Source organism: Panulirus ornatus, chromosome 2, assembly GCF_036320965.1.
Source record: "Panulirus ornatus isolate Po-2019 chromosome 2, ASM3632096v1, whole genome shotgun sequence".
NCBI classification, from domain to species: domain Eukaryota; kingdom Metazoa; phylum Arthropoda; class Malacostraca; order Decapoda; family Palinuridae; genus Panulirus; species Panulirus ornatus.
In genome coordinates, this window is record NC_092225.1 from 101,677,939 (window position 1) to 101,702,090 (window position 24,152).

The 24,152-nt window shown below is 41.7% G+C and overlaps 2 protein-coding genes across 2 annotated transcripts in view; one reads left to right on the top strand and one right to left on the bottom strand.

The window, feature by feature from the left end:
* The window catches only part of Nak (Numb-associated kinase), a 555,804-nt gene that overhangs the window by 507,521 nt on the left and 24,131 nt on the right, over positions 1 to 24,152 (bottom strand). The window lies entirely within an intron of this gene.
* LOC139758979 (Krueppel-like factor 5) overlaps positions 14,406 to 24,152 on the top strand; it is a 37,001-nt gene continuing 27,254 nt past the window's right edge. The window contains exon 1 of the mRNA XM_071680845.1: positions 14,406 to 14,983. Within this exon, the coding sequence (XP_071536946.1) occupies positions 14,855 to 14,983 (129 nt within the window). The 5' untranslated portion in view covers positions 14,406 to 14,854. The remainder of the gene's footprint in view (positions 14,984 to 24,152) is intronic.

A 24,152-nucleotide genomic window follows, 5' to 3' on the forward strand; every position in this document is an offset into this window, starting at 1 on the left:
ACCTACACAGCTTTCCATGGTTTACCCCAGACGCTTCACATGCCTTGATTCAATCCACTGACAGCACGTCAACCCCGGTATACCACATCGCTCCAATTCACTCTATTCCTTGCCCTCCTTTCACCCTCCTGCATGTTCAGGCCCCGATCACAAAAAATCTTTTTCACTCCATCTTTCCACCTCCAATTTGGTCTCCCTCTTCTCCTTGCTCCCTCCACCTCCGACACATATATCCTCTTGGTCAATCTTTCCTCACTCATCCTCTCCATGTGCCCAAACCACTTCAAAACACCCTCTTCTGCTCTCTCAACCACGCTCTTTTTATTTCCACACATCTCTCTTACCCTTACGTTACTCACTCGATCAAACCACCTCACACCACACATTGTCCTCAAACATCTCATTTCCAGCACATCCATCCTCCTGCGCACAACTCTATCCATAGCCCACGCCTCGCAACCATACAACATTGTTGGAACCACTATTCCTTCAAACATACCCATTTTTGCTTTCCGAGATAATGTTCTCGACTTCCACACATTCTTCAAGGCCCCCAGAATTTTCGCCCCCTCCCCCACCCTATGATCCACTTCCGCTTCCATGGTTCCATCCGCTGCCAGATCCACTCCCAGATATCTAAAACACTTCACTTCCTCCAGTTTTTCTCCGTTCAAACTCACCTCCCAATTGACTTGACCCTCAACCCTACTGTACCTAATAACCTTGCTCTTATTCACATTTACTCTTAACTTTCTTCTTCCACACACTTTACCAAACTCAGTCACCAGCTTCTGCAGTTTCTCACATGAATCAGCCACCAGCGCTGTATCATCAGCGAACAACAACTGACTCACTTCCCAAGCTCTCTCATCCCCAACAGACTTCATACTTGCCCCTCTTTCCAAAACTCTTGCATTTACCTCCCTAACAACCCCATCCATAAACAAATTAAACAACCATGGAGACATCACACACCCCTGCCGCAAACCTACATTCACTGAGAACCAATCACTTTCCTCTCTTCCTACACGTACACATGCCTTACATCCTCGATAAAAACTTTTCACTGCTTCTAACAACTTTCCTCCCACCCCATATATTCTTAATACCTTCCACAGAGCATCTCTATCAACTCTATCGTATGCCTTCTCCAGATCCATAAATGCTACATACAAATCCATTTGCTTTTCTAAGTATTTCTCACATACATTCTTCAAAGCAAACACCTGATCCACACATCCTCTACCACTTCTGAAACCACACTGCTCTTCCCCAATCTGATGCTCTGTACATGCCTTCACCCTCTCAATCAATACCCTCCCATATAATTTACCAGGAATACTCAACAAACTTATACCTCTGTAATTTGAGCACTCACTCTTATCCCCTTTGCCTTTGTACAATGGCATATATATATATATATATATATATATATATATATATATATATATATATATATATATATATATATATATATATATATATATATTGGAAAGGATCACAATTTTGCGCGTTTACCAAATGTTTACCAAATGGCGTTCTAGCTTCGTCTCTTCGTTGTATATCAACTGACTGTTATATTTCTCTCTTGTCTCCCCTGATGATGTGATTATTACACGAAAGTGCACTTGGGAACTTTTCGTGTTTCATTTTCCCCGTGGACTCATAAGAATATATATATATATATATATATATATATATATATATATATATATATATATATATATATATATATATATAGATAGATAGATAGTTAGATAGATAGATAGACAGATAGCATTAGGTTCAGCGTGTGGCAACCCCCCCCCCCCCCCCCCCCCCCCCCGGAAAGTTTCCGTTCCCACTATCAACACAGCTCGCGCGCTCCCTCGAGATACGACTTCCGTTCGTAGCGTAATAAAGGTTTGGCGTTGCTGACCATGAATCACCCGCTCTCCCAGCCTCGGTTTGAATGGTGGGAAGTGGCAGGCAGTCGGCCCACAGCCGACCCAGGTGTTGATCATCACCCGATTTTCTGGCCCGGTCGATAAAATATGGACTTTGTGGTGTGTGTGTGTGTGTGTGTGTGTGTGTGTGTGTGTGTGTGTGTGTGTGTGTGTGTGTGTTTGACGTTATCTCAATGAGGGGAGGAGATAGATTCAGTCTTGAAGTATATGTGGGTAGAGAGATCTTTATACCTGGGGGGGGGGGGGGTAAAAATTATATTGGGGATAATGTATATGGTTGCGAGGCATGGGGTATAGATAGGGTTGTGCGGAGGAGGGTGGATGTGCTGGAAATGAGATGTTTGAGGACAATATGTGGTGTGAGGTGGTTTGATCGAGTAAGTAATAATAGGGTAAGAGAGATGTGTGGAAATAAAAAGAGTGTGGTTGAGAGAGCAGGAGAGGGTGTTTTGAAATGGTTTGGGCACATGGAGAGAATGAGTGAGGAAAGATTGACCAAGAGGATATATGTGTCAGAGGTGGAGGGAACGAGGAGAAGCGGGATACCAAATTGGAGGTGGAAAGATGGAGTGAAAAAGATTTTGAGCGATCGGGGCCTGAACATGCAGGAGGGTGAAAGGCGTGCAAGGAATAGAGTGAACTGGAACGATGTGGTATCAGTACAAACATCTACATTACAATTTCACATATATAACAAGCCGTAGGCAGAACGAGAGCAAAATTCTGTCAAATAAAACGACGAAAGCAAATAAAAAAAAAGACTTACACACACACACACACACAACAGTTTAGTAGGTCACACATAAGATGAGAACGTGTATGGTCTTGGAAAGGTCTAAAACACTTGAGGCAGGTGTCCGAAATGATTTAATTGGTGGTTATATACGATACTGACATCTTAAGAATAAACCTTATCAGCTGATAGATTGAAATTCCCTAATACCAGTCCACTGATGTTTCGATAATACAAGAGGTGGGCTACAGATACGTAAATGTTTAAGGATCTTTTAGCCTAATAGACAAAATCAGATCAAATGAAGATGAACACATATTCTGACGTTGAAATATATAATACATTTGATTAATCTTCCTACAACCTTAGATGTATTTATAACCAAATATTACTGTGACCAAAATCTGTATACCACACAAAAGATACAAAATACAAAATTGTACATTGTATCTGTACTATGTAATTGATGATTATTTCCGTAAAAGATCATTTATGAAAACAAGCAAGTGAACGAAAACAAACATCAAAAATGGGTTATCTTAACTGTCACAAAACGGTAGCATACTTAAATAACACGTAATCAATTATGAAATCAAATTACAAATATTCATAGTTTACCCTCAAACTCACGGTAATAATTACCTAAAAGAGATAATAAAAACAAATAAAAAAAACCCGATTATAGTTATTTATGTATGACAAATTATAAAGTGACTCAGAGCATTAATTCACTTATTAAGCGTATGATAAATCATGAATCATAGGGTATTACATTTTTTTCCTTTTTTTTTTTATCCGGAAATCCTTTGCTAGGAAGGGGTTTTACCAACACCAAATCACACCCCAAATCCTTACATGTTAACCCCACGGCAAGAGCCAAGCAGATATCCCACTCACTATTCATGATGACGATTATACGAGGCCTTTTCTTTCATTTTTTTATTCATTGGTTGTACTATGAATATACAAAGGCATTCTTCGTCATTCATCAGATATGTTAATTAATTTCATTTTTTATTCATTGGTTATACATTACATTTACTCTGCATTCTACGTCATTCACCATCAGGTTATTTTTCACTATCAATGTTATTTTCATATATGTTAATTCATTTTCGCACAATTCGCTCTCATCTTCATTCATACTCTCGTTCACCTTCGCGTTTTCTAAAGTTGGATTACTTTCTTTACAAAATGCAATTTTTAGATCATGATTATTTTCATTCTTTCATCTTTCACGATCATTCTAGCTTATTTCCACTTCATTCTCAATGAACAACGACAAAAAAAATGTTATTCACTATCATTTTCACTGATATTCTCACTCGTCTTCTGTTTGTTTACATGTTTACATCATTTTCGTCAATGCTTCTCGTCAGCCATAATAACGTTAATATTATCGGTAAGACTATAATGACATTATCAGCTAACGTCGTTCATCACTTTCACACTCATTATCTTACGACCAATCACCATCAACCTCTCACTATCACTACTCCCCTCCATCACTGTCATCTTCACTATTAGTGACACATGCTATACACTGTATCGTGACGCTTATCATCTTCACTATACGTGCACCTCACCATCTATCATCACCCTCTCACCATCGTGTACAGTCCTAACCAACGTCACTATCGTCACCATCATTATCTATTTCATCATAATCATCACCATCATCACTATCTTCATATCCGATTACATTTTTCCTCATCATCATCATATACATCTTGAATTTCATTGTTGTTGTGCGCACTATGAAGTAGGATGGTGATCATTCAATTATCCTTTCAGAATTACGTTGAAAATGATATTGTAATTATATTTTCTTTACAAATGTTTATAGGATTATATATAAATCAATTTCGGCACTAAAGATAATTATGATTTGGCTTTAAAATATGAGCGGCGGGTGTTTGCTGTTTACATGCATTCAGACTAGCCAATCTCTGGTGACACAACACTTGTTTACATGACTTTGAGATTCATATGGTGACGTCGTCTGATTATTTCTTTTTCCTTTTAACTCCCATTAATGTTTGTTGAGTTCCCCTACGAAAAGATTTTTTTTTTCTACCACCACGTTTTCTTTCTTTAATCATACCATCAATTCTGCTCGTCATTCTGAAACACGGGGAAAAAAAAGTGTGAAAAGATGCCCTTTGACCTGACCCTTAGACGCGCAGTGAAGAAGGGCATGTTGATGAAGAAGATAAGGGTGCAAGTGTATACATACTGCCATAGACCAGACCCCCCTATGGCTGTAGTAAAGATAAGGGTGTAGTTAAGATAAGGGTGTAGTAAAGATAAGGGTGTAGTTACGAGAAGAAAAGTTTGCTGATATTTGCCCAAGTGGTGACCATCGTGGTGAGCTGGTGGTGTGGAGTGAGACAGACATTAAGACTGGCGATTTAATATGAAATGACTGAATTTTTTCTCCCTGCTCCTCCATATTGCTTGATCCAAACTGTTAGGCAAGGATTTCAGACATTATATCTTTATTGACGGATAAGCCCGAACCGCCACTACAAAAAATATCACACTTTTCTCCTTATCATTCCACTTTTCTCCTCTTCTGTTGAATTTCCTGTTTCCCTATGTTGCACCATCTTTAAAACCAAAGGAAGAGGTGAAGACAAGTCTATCATCATTAAAAAAAATCTATAATTAATATCTGTTCTGATAAATAACTTTTATTTGAAACTAACTTACATTTGAAACAGCTGTGGAAATTATTTTCTAATGTGATCTTTAGAGGGATTTACAGACATATTTACTTTAGTGTTTACAATGCTAGGTCGACACGTACACAGATACAATTCATAAGTATATTTAACTCTATAATTTAGCTGCTGTTTATTTTCACGACGATGTGTCTCGCTGGATTTAATGCCTGCTAACGGCTGAAGGTCATTGTGGCAGAATTTGAAAAAAAAAAAAAGAGAAAAAAGAAAAAAGAAAAATATCTAGAATGATGTTTTTTGTTAATTTAACGGCTTTCAAGGGGTAATGATCATTAAGCCAGAATTAGTAAAGTGCATCATAAAAATGATAAATAATTTTCCATATTTAGAAATTGGCAAGGTATAAATATTTCTATACTAAAAGATGATTAAAAACATGACCTCTGAATGTAATCAAAAAATAATCAATGAACTAGCTGGTTAGACGACTCCTTAGTAATCATATAATTTACAAATAAAAATTGATCTAAGTGTTCTTCATACTGAGGATCGTACGAACTAAAGATAATATCAATTATCGTCCCCAAGTTAGTAGCAATCACTGATGATGATGAACCAATAAACATCACACAAATAACCAACACACTGGCCATTCATAATTCAAACTACGACCTCACACACACCGAACCAAACCACCCGAAATAATGAGCAAAACTATCTTCGCGGAAATGACCAAACTACTAATCTCATAATTGGTCATCAGGTGTGTCTGAGGAGGAGGAGGAGGATGGAGGAGGGAAGGCAAAGACATTTTAGTCCCCCCCACCACCACCGTCGTCAGCTGCAGCTGGTGAGGGTGTGTCTCACCTGATCAACGTCCCATGGGTGACTGAAGGGATTAACTGGAGGCCTGGTGACCTCTGCCATGTGTGGGCGGGGAAATCCAAAGCACACCCACGTGTGTGTGTGTGTGCGTGTGTGTGTGTGTGTGTGTGTGTATGTGTGTGTGGTCACTTTCACACATTAACATTCATAATACATTTACTCATACGAATGTTTGTATAAATTCAAATGATTTTCAATTCTTTTGGAAGACATACAAGGCTTTAGGTGAAAATGTCTAAGTTTTAAGTGAAGTAATATCTTCAACACTAGAAATTAAGTGAAACAATATTTCTAAGTTTCAAGTGAAATTAACATTTTAATATACCACTAGAAATTAAGTGAAACAATATTTGTAAGCTTTAATTGAATGAATATTTTAAAATACCACTAGGCCTTATCTAAGTGAAACAGTATAGGCTTTATTTAAGTGAAAGAATATTCCTAAGGCTTTATTTCAGTGAAACAATATCTATAATTAATGTTGAGAAAATTATTATTATTATTATTATTATTATTATCATTATTGATCATCTAGCAGTAAATTCAGATTGACAGTTCCCGTAGAGTTTAATGGAAAACGTTTTTATCAACTAAAAATGTCATTTGTTTCTTCAACAACAACTTTTGTGAGTGTAAATCATTAACATCACATATGACAAACTGAACGTTTGGTTAGTCCAAATGATTTATCTTTTTTCTCTTATCAGAAATATTCTTATCATCAGTGTGTGAGGGCGAAACACTACCCGATAGTACAAGATGATGAAAAAATATATATATTTGTTTTTAATATATTGAATCTTACTTTATCAATAGTAACCCCAAAAAAATCTAGTGCACAAGATGAATGAGGAAAGTATTTATTTCCCCCCCTATGTCAGAAGTTCGAATCATTTTTTTGGACTACAATATCTGTCGCCTTGTTTTTAAATCTAATGATAGATAGTATCAAAGGAAGAACCTTGTCCAATGTGCACTAATAACAAGTTTCAATTCCATTGTATGAACATTTATTTTTTCCCCCCTTTTAACAGAACAAGGTTACGAGTGGAGTCTAATAGCAACACGTCGAGTTTGGCCAGGTCACAACGAGTTCAGGTGACTTCGAGCGTTCTAAGATGGGTCACTTCAGGTCACATTATTGTGGTAGAGAGTAAAGGTGACCTCAGCTGGGAGGTGTGTGTGTGTGTGTGTTTGATCCTCTTCTCTGCTACTGTCACCAGTGTCATGTGAGAAGGGGTCGTGAGGAACCGCGGCTGTACTGGAACAATGGAGATCAAATCTCTAGAAAAATGCCTTTATCTTGATATGTAGTCTCGATAATATTTTTCTTTGACATATATACATCCATCTCTCTCTATCTATCTACCTACCTCTCTCTCTCTCTCTCTCTCTCTCTCTCTCTCTCTCTCTCTCTCTCTCTCTCTCTCTATATATATATATATATATATATATACATTTTACGTCAAGGTACTAATACATCATCGCCAAATCCTAAAGAGAAAAATGAACAGCTGGGATGACTGTGAGCCGGATTTCCTACTCCAAGACTCGAACGTGGGCCCTTTGTGACTCACTGGGTGCGACCCGCACTGCCAAACCATAAGAGACTTGGGAGATTGTCTCGTGTGTATTGTCCCCAACACTTGCTCATACAACTAGGCAGTCTGACAACCTGAACATTATTACACCGTAGGTTCACGAGAAGGGATTCCATTCTGTGGATGTTTAGTTTCCCATCACCACAAACCTACTGTATACTGAGGTCAACTGACGACTCTTGACAATTAACTCTTTCAAGGACCAGGACCAATATATATATATATATATATATATATATATATATATATATATATATATATATATATATATATATATATATAATGATGGATGAAGAAAAAAGTCTTTGCTCTCTCTCTCTCTCTCTCTCTCTCTCTCTCTCTCTCTCTACCACTGACATCCGCACAAAAAGTCCACAAACGTACAAATCATCGCTACATCTGCCTCACCATCCGGCGTGCCGTGAGAGTGTGTGGTCTACGTTTTGGGGACTTGGCGTGTCGTTGAGGTCTGAACCTCCCGGACACGACGGTACGACTCACTGAGCACGACGGTAAGACCCTTGAGCACGACGGTAGTAGCAGTAGTAGCAGTAGTAGTAGTAGTAATAGTAGAAGTAGTAATGGGAGTAGTAGTAGTAATGGTGGTGGTAGTAGTAGTAGTAGTAGTAGTAGTAGTAGTAGTAGTAGTGGTAGTAGTAATGGTAGGAGTAGTAGTAGTACTTACTTAGATGATTACATCTCATGATCAAGTAATGAGTGAGTAATACCACACACACACACACACATATTCATCTCATTCATGTCCGTCTGGTTAGTCATCACAACAGATAATGTTATGATCAAACAGAATGACGACATGCGCGTATACCACAGCACGTCATGACGACATGCGCGTATACCACAGCACGTCATACCTTCGTTAATGAGGACATGCGCGTATACCACAGCACGTCATGACGACATGCGCGTATACCACAGCACGTCATACCTTCGTTCATGACGACATGCGCGTATACCACAGCAAGTCATACCTTCGTTAATGAAGACTTCAGAGGTGCTCTCCTTCAGGAATGAGAGAGAGAGAGAGAGAGAGAGAGAGAGAGAGAGAGAGAGAGAGAGAGAGAGAGAGAGAGAGAGAGAGACTCTCTCTCAAGGTTGTTATCTTGACACACCAAGATTGATGTTATCTTGATATCGCCACACAGTCTTCCGGCTTGTGTGTGTGTGTGTGTGTGTGTGTGTGTGTGTGTGTGTGTGTGTGTGTGTGTGTGTGTGTGTGTGTTACAGTACTGTACGGGGAGGGAGTTCTACACTCGTGGGGCCCCATCTCTTGTACTGTACGGGGGGGGGGGGAGTTCTACACTCGTGGGGGCCCCGTCTCTTGTACTGTACGGGGGGGAGTTCTACACTCGTGGGGGCCCCATCTCTTGTACTGTAGGGGGGGGGGAGTTCTACACTTGTGGGGGCCCCATCTCTTGTACTGTACGGGGAGGGGGTTCTACCCTCGTGGGGGCCCCATCTCTTGTACTGTACGGCCCATCTCTTGTAATGTACGGGGAGGGAGTTCTACACTCGTGGGGCCCCATCTCTTGTACTGTACGGAGAGGGAGTTCTACACTCGTGGGGCCACATCTCTTGTACTGTACGGGGAGGGAGTTCTACACTCGTGGGGCCACATCTCTTGTACTGTACGGGGAGGGAGTTCTACACTCGTGGGGCGCCCCATCTTTTGTACTGTACGGGGAGGGAGTTCTACACTCGTGGGGCCCCATCTCTTGTACTGTACGGAGAGGGAGTTCTACACTCGTGGGGCCCCATCTCTTGTACTGTACGGGGAGGGAGTTCTACACTCGTGGGGCCCCATCTCTTGTACTGTACGGAGAGGGAGTTCTACACTCGTGGGGCCACATCTCTTGTACTGTACGGGGAGGGAGTTCTACACTCGTGGGGCCACATCTCTTGTACTGTACGGGGAGGGAGTTCTGACGACCTCTGGTAGATTGGTAGATCTGTCGCTCTACCTGACGACCAGCTAATCTCCGCTGATGTTATCCAAGAAATTCATGGACCTGAAAACTGTTGATCAGGTCACTCCTTCCTCTTCTCTCCTTCATGGCGGGCACCTCTGCCGTCTCCAACCAGCCTCTCTCTCTCTCTCTCTCTCTCTCTCTCTCTCTCTCTCTCTCTCTCTCTCTCTCTCTCTCTCTCTCAGCATCTCGGCTCCTGTAGGCCAGCCACCAGCGTTGTCGCTCTTCTCTGGACACGTTCTAGCAACAGGGCGAGACCAGACATTGAGAAGCATATATCGAGTTTGGGGCGCTGATGAACGGCTAGGGGAGAGAGAGAGCTTGTCGAATACGGCCTTAATCCCTCGTAATGAGACGATGACTCCAATATATACCACATGATAACTTTGACTCCTTCGTAATCCACCTGATGTGTAGTTTGGGTGGCAGGTTCTGGATTACGTCAACCCCCAAGCCTCTCTCTCACACACACACATATAGATTCCTGAAGCTTATTTCCCGCTGGATAGCAATAGTGATGAAGCTTAGATTTCTAAAGTTTATTACTTGCAATAGTGATGAAACCTACATTTCTTAAGCTTATTACTTGCAACAGTGATGAAGCGTACATTCCTAAAGCTTATTACGTGCAATAGTGATGAAGGCTACATTCACAGTGTCTCATCCTCAATTCTCAGCACACAGTCGGGTGGAGCTGAACCAACCAATTATCAGATCAGCTTTAGAATTTTGTCTAGGTCCCCTTGTAAGCTGGTGCAGTCCTTGCCATTATTCACATCTCCCATAACCACAGCATCATCCGCAGACATGTTGAGGTGTAAGGTCAACCCTCACGTTATAGGTCGTGACCTCTGCCTTATTATCGAACCAAGACAAGTAAACAAGGACAGAAGTACGACCCTCCGACATCCATCCATCACCAATCATAACAAGACTGGTAGCTAATCACTGTCCGATAATCACCAGCCAGCTGTTATGAGCTGAGCTGATCGTAGCACACACGAGGACTGACTGGATCTTGTACACTTGCGTCTGATGGACGGATGGAGGACTGACGAGCGGACGGACGGACGGACGGACGGACGGACGAGCGGGAGAGGCTCTCCCACACAGACCAACGCCTCGTCTTGGTTACTGCTGTGATGTATATAGATCTAAACCCCCTCAACTCCGACGGTGCGACCGATGAGCACGACGGTACGACCCTCAAATGCTTGTACCTACAATGAACCTTATCAGTGTAATGCCTATGAAAACATATGGTGTGGAAGGGCAATTTTTTTTTTTGCATACAATATATATACAAAAAGACCGATATATATATATATATATATATATATATATATATATATATATATATATATATATATATATATATATATATATTGCGTAAGATGAAGTGTGGCAAGGCGGCCGGAGTGGATGGTATAGCAGGTGAATCTAATAAGAATGAGGGTGACTGTGTTGTTGATTGGTTGGTAAGTATATTCAACATATGTATGGATTATGGTGAGGTGCTCGAGGATTGGCGGAATGCATGTATAATGCCACTGTACAAAGGAAAGTTTGTTTACTGTATCTAATAAGTTGGATGGGTGAGTGGTGATTGGAGAGGTTGGTGGTAAGTACAGAGTATCGGATTAAGTTGGAGCAGTGTGACTTTTGGAGTGGTAGAGGATGTGTGGATTAAGTGTTTGCTCTGAAGAATGTATGTGAGTGATACTTTGAGAAAGAGAAGGATTCGTATGGACATAGCGTATGATAGGGCTGTCAGAAATGTTTTGTGGAAGGTGTTACGAATCTGGTTTGGTAGAGAATCAACCAGGAGCGTGAGGATTCTTTTTTCCTTCTAGCAAGTGAATAAGGCACGTGCATGTAGAAAGGGAGGAGGGTGAGTGGTTCCAGGTGAAGGTGGTGGGTGCGCAATGTCACCATGGCTGTTTAGTCTGTGCATGGATGGCGTCGTGAGGCAGGCATATGCGACGGTCTTGGAAAGAAAGGTGGGTCTGCTATCTCGTGTAGGTGGGGGGAAGGAGGTGGGAGGCGAGTCAGCTGCTCTTCGTAAATGGCAAGCTTGGCTCTGGTGGCAGACTGGGGTTAAGTGAGGAGCGGCAGGAGTTCATGTGGGAGAGTGAGTGAAAGGAGGAAGCTGAGTCTTAATATGAATGAAAGTAAGGTTATGAGGTTTAAAGCTGGGGAGAGAGAGAGAGAGAGAGAGAGAGAGAGAGAGAGAGAGAGAGAGAGAGAGAGAGAGGTCAAATTCAGCGTACATTTGACTGGAGAGAACCTTGGAGAGGAAACGGAATCTTATAGATCCGTGGAGGGGTGGTCATGTTAGGGGAAGTAAACCATGTAGGGTGGTGGTGGAGGTGGAGGTGGTGGTACCACCAGGCGTATTGAGAAAATGTAAAGAGAGAGAGAGAAGTTAGTGTCTGTGAGGGTAAAGACGGGGGTATGTTTGACGGCACAGTAGTCTCAACGGTGACGTACGGATGCGAGTCTTGTGCCCTGAGTGCAAAATAACGGAAGAAGGGGAGAGGCGGGTGTGTCGGGAATGTACCGCCGGAGGAAAATGGGAGGCGTGAGAATGTGAGGCAAGGTTAATCGAGTAAGGATAACAGTAAGAGAAGAGAGAGAGAGAGAGAGAGAGAGAGAGAGAGAGAGAGAGAGAGAGAGAGAGAGAGAGAGAGAGAGAGAGAGAGAGAGAGAGAGAGAGAGATGCGGTGATATGCGAAACGTGTCTCAAGGAGGTGGACACTGCGAATTAATCTGGGTTGGATATGTACGGAGAGGATGAGTGAAGACTGACTCTGCGGAGGTAAACACGTCAAGTGGCGGGAACAAAGAGAAGGTCGAGATCTACAAAGATCAACGGGGGGGATGAAAGACGCTTTGAATCACCAGGGCCTGAACATGAAGAGGGGCTTGTGGTCGTGCATGGGATAGACTACTTTGGAGCAATGTGCTATACAGGGGGCAATGTGCCGCACCACGTCAGTGGGTTAAGCCAGGGTATATGAAGTGGTCATGGAGAGGAAAGGTTTGCTGGGTTTGGATCTAGATAGAGCGCTTTGATTTCAGCGCATCAGACATGACAGCTTGAGAGTGGATTTGAGAAATGTCTTGTTTTTTCATGTTAGCTAAGACAGCGTAAGTAACTGCTCATCTTAATCAAAACCATCTCATTATATATATATATATATATATATATATATATATATATATATATATATATATATAGATAGATAGATAGATAGATAGATAGATAGATAGATAGATATAGATATGATGATCACACTAGTTCATGATGTTAGTATAAAGGGGAAATCGCACTTCAGTAGTTCAAACAACCTTATCAAACATGTAATTTTTCTATACATGTGACACATGTTCGTGGAGACAATCCACCTCATCATCAGGTGCCAGTACTTAAAGCTATTTAGATCCAGCATCACACTTGAGTCCCGCCGTTCAACACCAATCCATACAGACCAATCCTTGCCAGCTCCCTATCCACATCCAGGCCCCACACACCTTTCCATGGTTTACCCCAGACGCTTCACATGCCCTGGTTCAGTCCACTGATAGCGCGTCGACCCCTGTGTACCACTTCATTCCATTTCACTTTCACCTTTCTACATGTTAAGGACCCGATCGTTCAAAATCTATTTCACTCCATCGTTTCATCTCCAATTTGGGTCTCCCGCTTCTCCTTGTTCCCTCCACCTCTGACACATATATCCTCTTTGTCAATTTTTCCTCACTCATTCTTCCCATATGTCGAGCCATAACACACCCTCTTCTGCCTTCTCGACCACACTCTTTTCATTACCACATACTTCTCTTACCCTTTCATTACTTAATCAAACCACCTCACACCACATATTGTCCCCAAACATCTCATTTCCAACACATCCACCCACCCCCGTACAACCCTATCTATAGCCCATGCCTCGCACTATACAACACAGTGTACAAATGTATTCAGAAACATCTAACACACACACACACACACACACACACACACACACACAAAGGAAGACACATACCAATACAAACGCACCCATCCCTTAAGGACCAACGTACGAACAAACTCTCCCACTGACACACTCACTTAACCACAGCTCAGCCATTGTACCTTTCCCCACCACATGTGTTCTACATGGTTGCCCTCATATATTAAGTCTTCCTCACACGTCACTCACCACTAGATCACGTGCAGCCCCCTCGGGTATTTGAAAAGCACGTGGATGGTCCCTGTAGCGGGGCTGTGGGCGTTGATCGTGTGTACATCAGTAAACTTCACCGGAAACAAAACGAAAAATCTCGGTCGGCGATATATATATATATTCCTTCCATGTTGTCCTTCACACTTTATTACCGGCTCGTCTTCTCCCTTCGTCAGCTGTCTGATCTGTTCTTAATCCACCTCTCTCTGTCGTGTGTCCAGATGTCAAGACGCTGGAAGAAGGACTTTTCGGATAGCGATAAATACCGAGTAAAGAATAAGTGTTAGCAAGAGGTCAGTAGGCGTCTCGGGGAGGCTGTGGAATAGAAAACGTAGCTCGCGCGGAAGGCGGTCTCAGTCTCCCGGAGTCCACGGTAAGGGTCACACGCCCGCTCCCTCCTCCTCCGCCCCTCGGCGTCCACGCTCTCCTCCGCCCTCACACGCAATACAACCCCCGCTCCCTCACCCCCTCACACGTTCATGACCTCCTTGACAACCCTCTGCAGGAAGACCTGGCCGAGAGCGGTGTGTGTCGGCCAAGATCTGGCGCCCCACGCGGACATTTGGGCAACGTGACGGTAAAAGAGGCACACTGCGCCCCCCCCGCCGACAGTGGCACGTGATCAGTGTATTATCTCACAGACCAGAGAGAAAGAAAGAAAGAAAGCGAGAGAGAGAGAGAGAAGAAAAAAAACTTGAGATAAGAGAGCGCGCGCGCACTCGAACGCCGCCTCCGCCGCTGCTGAAGAGCTCTGGCCCGGGGCTCGAACACAGGAGCTCGGAGCTCAGATGGAGGCTGTGTGCGAGCGTGTTCGTCGCGTCGCGGTCATATGTGATGACGACCACATAGTGCCTGACTGCGACGACCACATGAACGACACACACGACCACGCGGGTCTGCCCTGGGCAGCAGTCTCAGTGAGTATCCTGAAGGCGGGTCGTCTTCCCTCGGCTGTGCCACACTGGCTTTGTGTGTGTGTGTGTGTGTGTGTGTGTGTGTGTGTGTGTGTGTGTGATAGATGTCTGCGCCGCGTCTTTCTTTATTACTGTCATTCCTGTGACATCTGTGTCTCATCCTTGTGACGTCTGTGTCTCATCCTTGTGACGTCTGTGTCTCATCCTTGTGACGTCTGTCTCATCCTTGTGACATCTGTGTCATCCTTGTGACGTCTGTGTCTCATCCTTATGACGTCTGTGTATCATCCTTGTGACGTCTGTGTCTCATCCTTGTGACGTCTGTCTCATCCTTGTGACGTCTGTGTCTCATCCTTGTGACGTCTGTGTATCATCCTTGTGACGTCTGTGTCTCATCCTTGTGACGTCTGTGTTTCATCCTTGTGACGTCTGTGTATCATCCTTGTGACGTCTGTGTCTCATCCCTGTGACGTCTGTGTATCATCCCTGTGACGTCTGTGTATCATCCTTGTGACGTCTGTGTATCATCCTTGTGACGTCTGTGTCTCATCCTTGAGACGTCTGTGTCTCATCCTTGTGACATCTGTGTATCATCCTTGTGACGTCTGTGTATCATCCTTGTGACGTCTGTGTCTCATCCCTGTGACGTCTGTGTCTCATCCTTGTGACGTCTGTGTATCATCCTTGTGACGTCTGTGTCTCATCCCTGTGACGTCTGTGTATCATCCTTGTGACGTCTGTGTATCATCCTTGTGACGTCTGTGTCTCATCCCTGTGACGTCTGTGTATCATCCTTGTGACGTCTGTGTCTCATCCTTGTGACGTCTGTGTCTCATCCTTGTGACGTCTGTGTCTCATCCTTGTGACGTCTGTATCTCATCCTTGTGACATCTGTATCTCATCCTTGTGACGTCTGTGTCTCATCCTTGTGACGTCTGTGTCTCATCCTTGTGACGTCTGTGTATCATCCTTGTGACGTCTGTATCTCATTCCTGTGACGTCTGTGTATCATCCTTGTGACGTCTGTGTATCATCCTTGTGATATGTCTCATCCATGTGACATCTGTGTCTCATCCTTGTGACGTCTGTCTCATCCTTGTGACGTCTGTGTATCATCCCTGTGACGTCTGTTTCATCCTTATGATGTCTGTGTCTCATCCTTGTGACGTCTGTCTCATCCCTGTGACATCTGTGTCTCATCCTTGTGACGTCTGTGTCTCATCCATGTGGCATGTGTCTCATCCTTGTGACGTCTGTCTCATCCCTGTGACGTCTGTCTCATCCCTGTGACATCTGTGTCATCCTTGTGACATCTGTCTCATCCCTCTGACACCTGTTTCATTCTTGTCACATCTGTGTTTTTCATCCTCATAACATCTCTGTTACGTCCATGTGACATCTGTCATCCTTGTGACCTATGTGGGCTTCATCCTTATGACATCTGTGTCTCATCCTTGTGACATCCCTGTGTCTCATCCTTTTGACATCTCTGTCTCATCCCTGTGACATCTGTGTCTCATCCTTGTGACACCTGTGTCTCATCCTTGTGACACCTGTGTCTCATCCTTGTGACATGTCTCATCCTTGTGACATCCCTGTTCTCATTCTTATGACATCTGTCTCATCCTTGTGACAACCCTGTGTCTCACCCTTATGACATCCCTATGTCTCATCCTTGTGACACCTTTGTCTCATCCTTGTGACGTCCCTGTGTCTCATCCTTGTAACATCCCCGTCTCATCCTTGTGACATCCCTGTGTCTCACCCTTGTGACATCCATGTTTCTCACCCTTGTGACATCCCTGTGTCTCATCTTTGTGACATCCATGTTTCTCATCCTTGTGACATCCCTGTGTCTCATCCTTGTGACATCCCTGTGTCTCATCCTTGTGACATCCCTGTGTCTCACCCTTGTGACATCCATGTTTCTCATCCTTGTGACATCCCTGTGTCTCATCTTTGTGACATCCCTGTGTCTCATCCTTGTGACATCCCTGTGTCTCATCCTTGTGACATCCCTGTGTCTCATCCCTGTGGCATGTCTCATCTCCGTGACATCTCTGTGTCTCATCCTTGTAACTGTCTCATCCTAATGACATCCGTGTTACTTATCCTCTTAACGTCTGCACTTCATCCCCGTGCCATCTGTGTCGCATCCTCGTGACATCTTTATGTTTTGTCTTCGTTACATCTATGTCCCATGGCTGACATCTCTCATTGCTCTGACGTACACAATATATCCTTGAGTCATTCGTTTTATTCCTGTGATATATATATATATATATATATATATATATATATATATATATATATATATATATATATATATATATATATATATATATATTGTCCTTAAGACATCACTGGGTTCCATCATGGTTACATCTCTCTGTTTCATCGCTGTGACGCCTTTGTTTCGTCTGTGTTACATCTTTGTAACATCTGTGCGTTTGGTCTTTGTGGCGTCTGTGTTTCATCTTTGTAACATCTGTGTTTCACTGTTGTGACAGCGAGAGTATCATTGCTGTGACATCTATTTTCCTTCATTGTGACTTCTCAGTGTGTTATCATTGTGACATCTGTGACATCTGTTTGTTATATCATTCTGACGTCTGAGTTGTATCATTGTGACGTATGTTATATCATTGTGACGTTTGCGTTATATCATTGTGACGTTTGCGTTATATCATTGTGACGTCTGTGTGTTATATCACTGTGACGTCTGTATGTTGTATCATTGTGACGCGTTATATCATTGTGACGTCTGTGTTATATCATTGTGACGCCTGTGTTATATCATTGTGACGACTGTGTTATATCATCGTGACATCTGTGTGTTATATCATTGGGACGTCTGTGTGTTATTGTGACGTCAGTGTGTTATATCATTGTGACGCCTGTGTTATATCATTGTGACGTCTGTGTGTTATATCACTGTGACGCCTGTGTTATATCACTGACGTCTGTGTTACATCATTGTGACGCCTGTTATATCATTGTGACGCATGTGTTATATTGTGACGCCTGTTATATCATTGTGACGCCTGTGTTATATCAGTGTGACATCTGTGTGTTATATCATTGTGACGTCTGTGTGTTATATCATTGTGACGCCTGTATGTTGTATCGTTACGAAGTCTTTGTTTTGTTACACCGTGACATCTGTTCCATAGTCGTGACGTGTGTGTGTGTGTGTGTGTGTGTGTGTGTGTGTGTAACATGGTCGCAGGGATGTCTGTATTCTTGAATCTGTGTAATCCCTGTGGCTGAAGTGTCTTTGCCTCAGGCAAGGGCAAGGGCGTAGGGCTTGAGAGAGAGAGAGAGAGAGAGAGAGAGAGAGAGAGAGAGAGAGAGAGAGAGAGAGAGAGAGAGAGAGAGAATATGTGGTGGTACGAAGGTAAACAATATTCCAGTCATTGAGAATTCAGCTGAACTCTTATATATCAGAACAACGGTATATGACATCTGGAATTGGCCTCAGGGGGGAAAGAAAAAAAACGCTAAAAAAAATTTATGATGAAATTTCAGTCAAGTTTAAAACTGTTTTTACGCAGCGAAATGTTGCTCCACTTTCTTATTTTCATTATGATTTTTCTTTGTGTGTCATATTTGGCGAATTATTTTTTCCAATCGTTGGTAAAAAAAATATGTTTCCGTCTTATTGACACAACACGTTTTTAATGTCATAGGAAACATAGAATGGCGGAACATAATCATAAGGAGAATTAACATAGTCATTGGCGAGTAAAAAACTCTCTCTCTCTCTCTCTCTCTCTCTCTCTCTCTCTCTCTCTCTCTCTCTCTCTCTCTCTCTCTCTCTCTCCAAATTTGTAACGCACGAGACGAAGCAAAGATATACGAGGAAGTAAGATATCAGGCAGATAACATCATCACCAGCCCAGCCAGCTATGTAATCAATTCATGACTGACAACCAACTCCCTCCCCCTTCCCTCCTCCCCCATTCTCTCTCTCTCTCTCTCTCTCTCTCTCTCTCTCTCTCTGATAAAAAAAATATGTGACCAGATAAAAGATAAGTGGAAAAAAAAAGAAAAATAACTTGTTCGTTTACCGCTCAAGGGCGAAGCGAAGAGCGATAACTGAAATGCTGTGTAGCACAGCGGCTCAAGGGAAAATGGGGCTGAGGGGGGGGGACCTACTTATTTAAACGCACCGTTATGTTAAAAAGAAAAACGTTTATCATCCCTAAAGAGGAAATATTTCTGGTGATTCTTTCGCTGCAGGATACATTATAATCTTGACAATCATATCTGATGTGAGTGTTATCAACTGAACTGTTTTGTACTGTAGATTTCGCGTTTACAACTGAATGTGAAAAAAAACCTTATACAGCTCTCACGTTTTTACAGCATTTAAAACATGAAAACAAACTTGTAGCTGGAAGATAAGATATGTGTGATGGATTCATGTACCGACACATAATGTGGGAAGTGATCATTCTCGATATATAATATGAGGGATGATATACCTTTGGTGTATATGTTGAAGCGCTACGATCAACAAAGGACTGTGTGATCTGGGTCATTTTTATAACCTACATCTTGGATGAAATAGATCAATCAAAAAGTTCTACTTAATTCCAGGATATTGGGCTGTGTTATGCTAAAAAAAAAATAAAAGTTTTAGAACTTCCTATTTATGAAAATTCGGATATATAAAACTTTACATTTTATAAATATTTTGGGGATACCACGTTAAATTTACGTGATTAAATATGGAGGTTTTGGCCTCATTTTGATGTAAAATCAGTAATCTTTCCTTTTAAAAAATGCAAACACACACACACACACACACACACACACACACACATATATATATATATATATATATATATATATATATATATATATATATATATATATATATATATATATATATATACTTTATGTTCTCTATAAAACATGTACATAAAACAAAACACCCCATGTCAAAATCTTCCATCAGAATCTCGTTGCATTATCGTACATGATTAACGATAATGTCACAATAATAATGCCCCCTCACCCTCACCCCGCCCCCACAACCACCAAGTTCACAGTCAAGGTTATAATTATTACTAATAACAATTATTACCTCAGGTGTTGTATGCATGACGGATACGTCATCACCAGCGGCTGGCGGGCAGAAATAACAAGTTCCGACATTAAATTCAACTCCATTATTTTTTTATTTTAAGTATTATTATTACGTGAAATAATTCATTTTTTGTTTCAAATTCAAATTTTTCCTATTGTCTCATATAGTGGCTTCTATGGCACTACTTACCTACCGTCAGTTTATGAAAAAATAAAGAATATATATTAAAAAGGAGAAGGCAAGCTATAGTATGAATTCTGTTGATATACGAAAGTTAAAGTGAAGAATATGACAACTGTAGTAATCATCTCTGGTGACCTAAAGACAAGTAAGCAGGGCATAGAAACATTGGAAAAAAAAAAAGAAAAGGTGGAAAAAAAAAGGCGAATAAAATGGTATAATTGACAGTTAGTACATTTGAACTGTCGCTGTCTTGGTGCATCCCCAACCTTGAGAAAGAGATAGAATGGAAACACGAACACAGCTGTATGGTAATGAGAGACATGTTAACCACTTAAACTAAGAAGAGAGAAGGTCAGAGTGGTAATTTGGTGCATGTTTTCAAAACTGTATCCGCCTTTGTTGATTTCAGTCAAAAGAGCCGACGACACAAGACTAGGTTTGCCTGGTTTCGGGCGAAGTAACGGATTCAAACACGTTGGCAACGGGTTTTTTTCATTCATTTTTTTTTAACCTCAAACGACACGTTAGCAACGTTTTTTTTTTTCTCTATCTCAAACGAGGCGAAATACGTTTTCTTCAACAGGGTTGTTGTTAACGTTGGGACTAAGTTATCAATTTGGGGAAGCTGAATGAAGCAGCGTCATTCAAATGTTGCCAAATCCTTTTGTGTCAAATACTGACTGAAGTTATTTGCACTTAAGTACTTTGAAGTTATTTGCGCCTCCTTAATTACTTTGACGTTATTTGCGCTTAAGTATTATAATTACTTTGAAGTTATTTGTATTTCGTTAATTCGAAGTTATTTGCGCTTCCTTAATTACTTTAAAGTTATTTTAATTATTATAATTACTTCGAAGTTATTTGCGCCTCCTTAATTACTTTGACGTTATCTGCCCTACATTTAATACATTGACCTCGCGATCTCTTCCACTATCACAAACATCCTTGAAGAATAAATGGTTTGTTATTGTTTACACGCCATTGTGATCTTTTGTATAATGTCTACCGGAAGTAACGGGAGAAACTCGTAACTTGTAGTGTACTTAAGAAGACACAGGAAGATGAGTGATCATTCATAAGATGACAGCAAGGTGATGGTAACTAGAGGGATAATAAGAAGATGACTGTAAAAGCTCGTTACAGTTACAAGACAACTGCTTGTAAGCCCGTTACAGTAAGAGGATAACTGTAGACCCGTTACAGTAAGATAACTCTAAGCTCGTTCCGTTACAAAAGTAAGAAGATAACTGTCTGTAAGCCCGTTACAGTAAGAAGATAACTGTCTGTAAGCCCGTTACAGTAACAAGATAACTAAGCCAGTTATCTGTCAAGAAAGGTGGGACAGTCTATCATGCCTTATAAGACTTCCATCAGTGATAAATAAAGTTGCCAAAATAGTTCTGTGTAAAAGTTCCAAATGATTATGTATGATGAAACTTATCAAGTTCAGTGTATATAGTAACGCCAAGCGATGATATATAAATGTCATAATATATATATATATATATATATATATATATATATATATATATATATATATATATATATATATATATATATATATATATATATATATTATCCCCGGGGATAGGGGGGAAAGAATATTCCCAGTATTCCCTTGCGTGTCGTAGAAGGCGATAAAAGGGGAGGGGGCGGGGGGGCTGGAAAATCCCCCCCTTCTTTTTTTTTCAATTTTCCAAAAGAAGGAACAGAGAAGGGGGGGGCCAATGTGAGGATATTCCCTCAAAAACCAGTCCCTGTTTTTTTTTTTTTTTTTTTTTTTTTTTTTTTTTTTTTTTTTTTTTTTTTTTTTAGTAAAGGAAATGTGACCGTTACTAAGATAACTCTAAGCTCGTTCCGTTACAAAGTAAGAAGATAATGTCTGTAAGTGTTACAGGTAACAAGATAACTAAGGGCAGTATCTGTCTAGAAAGGGGGACAGGTCTATCATGCCTTTTAAGACTTCCATCAGTGATAATAAAGTTGCCAAAATAGTTCTGTATAAAGTTCCAAATGGTTAGAGTATGATGAAATATCAAGTTAGTGTATTAGTAGCCAAGCGATGTATATAATGTCAAATATATATATATATATATATATTTTATATAGATATTATATATTATATATATATATATTATATATATATATATGGAAGGTATTAAGAATATATGGTGTGGGAGGCAAGTTGTTAGAAGCAGTGAAAAGTTTTTATCGAGGATGTAAGGCATGTGTAGTGTAGGAAGAGAGGAAAGTGATTGGTTCTCAGTGAAAAGTAGGTTTGCGGAAGGGGTGTGTGATGTCTCCATGGTTGTTTAATTTGTTTATGGATGGGGTTGTTAGGGAGGTAATGCAAGAGTCCTGGAAAAGAGGGGCAGTATGAAGTCTGTTGGGGATGAGAGAGCTTGGGAAGTGAGTCAGTTGTTGTTCGTGATGATACAGCGCTTGGTGGCTGATTCATGTGAGAAACTGCAGAAGCTGGTGATGAGTTTGGTAAAGTGTGTGGAAGAAGAAAGTTGAGAGTAAATGTGAATAAGAGCAAGGTTATTAGGTACAGTAGGGGTGAGGGTCAAGTCAATTGGGAGGTGAGTTTGAATGGAGAAAAACTGGAGGAAGTGAAGTGTTTTAGATATCTGGGAGTGGATCTGTCAGCGGATGGAACCATGGAAGCGGAAGTGGATCATAGGGTGGGGGAGGGGGCGAAAATTTTGGGAGCCTTGAAAAATGTGTGGAAGTCGAGAACATTATCTCGGAAAGCAAAAATGGGTATGTTTGAAGGAATAGTGGTTCCAACAATGTTGTATGGTTGCGAGGCGTGGGCTATGGATAGAGTTGTGCGCAGGAGGATGGATGTGCTGGAAATGAGATGTTTGAGGACAATGTGTGGTGTGAGGTGGTTTGATCGAGTAAGTAACGTAAGGGTAAGAGAGATGTGTGGAAATAAAAAGAGCGTGGTTGAGAGAGCAGAAGAGGGTGTTTTGAAATGGTTTGGGCACATGGAGAGAATGAGTGAGGAAAGATTGACCAAGAGGATATATGTGTCGGAGGTGGAGGGAACGAGGAGAAGAGGGAGACCAAATTGGAGGTGGAAAGATGGAGTGAAAAAGATTTTGTGTGATCGGGGCCTGAACATGCAGGAGGGTGAAAGGAGGGCAAGGAATAGAGTGAATTGGAGCGATGTGGTATACAGGGGTTGACGTGCTGTCAGTGGATTGAATCAAGGCATGTGAAGCGTCTGGGGTAAACCATGGAAAGCTGTGTAGGTATGTATATTTGCGTGTGTGGACGTGTGTATGTACATGTGTATGGGGGGGGGGGGGGGGGTTGGGCCATTTCTTTCGTCTGTTTCCTTGCGCTACCTCGCAAACGCGGGAGACAGCGACAAAGTATAAAAAAAAAAAGAAAAAAAAAAAAATATATATATATATATAAAGCCCGTAAATGGTACTTTTAAGGGTCCCATATAATACAATATAAAGTGCCCAAGTTATAAACTGTATATAGGCATAATATACAATATGATCAAACACCTACAAAGTCGTATGCTACACAGAGGCGAAGAAAACTGACGTTTGAAAAAAAATTCATAAAAACTTTACGATTGGGTTTCTGGTACACTCAGTACCCGGTCACGTGAGGGATTAATTGTGTTGTAAGATCACAACCCTGGGAAAGTGTTGTATGGTAAGGTCGCTACGGGGAGGTGGGAGGGGAGGGGGAGGGCCCTGTTGTTGTTGTGAGATGACTCGTCCACGGGCGTTGGGGTGTGGGTGGTGGGGTTGTGGGTGGTGGGGTTGTGGGTGGTGGGGTTGTGGGTGGTGGGGTTGTGGGTGGTGGGGTTGTGGGTAGTGGGGTTGTGGGTGGTGGGGTTGTGGGTGGTGGGGTTGTGGGTGGTGG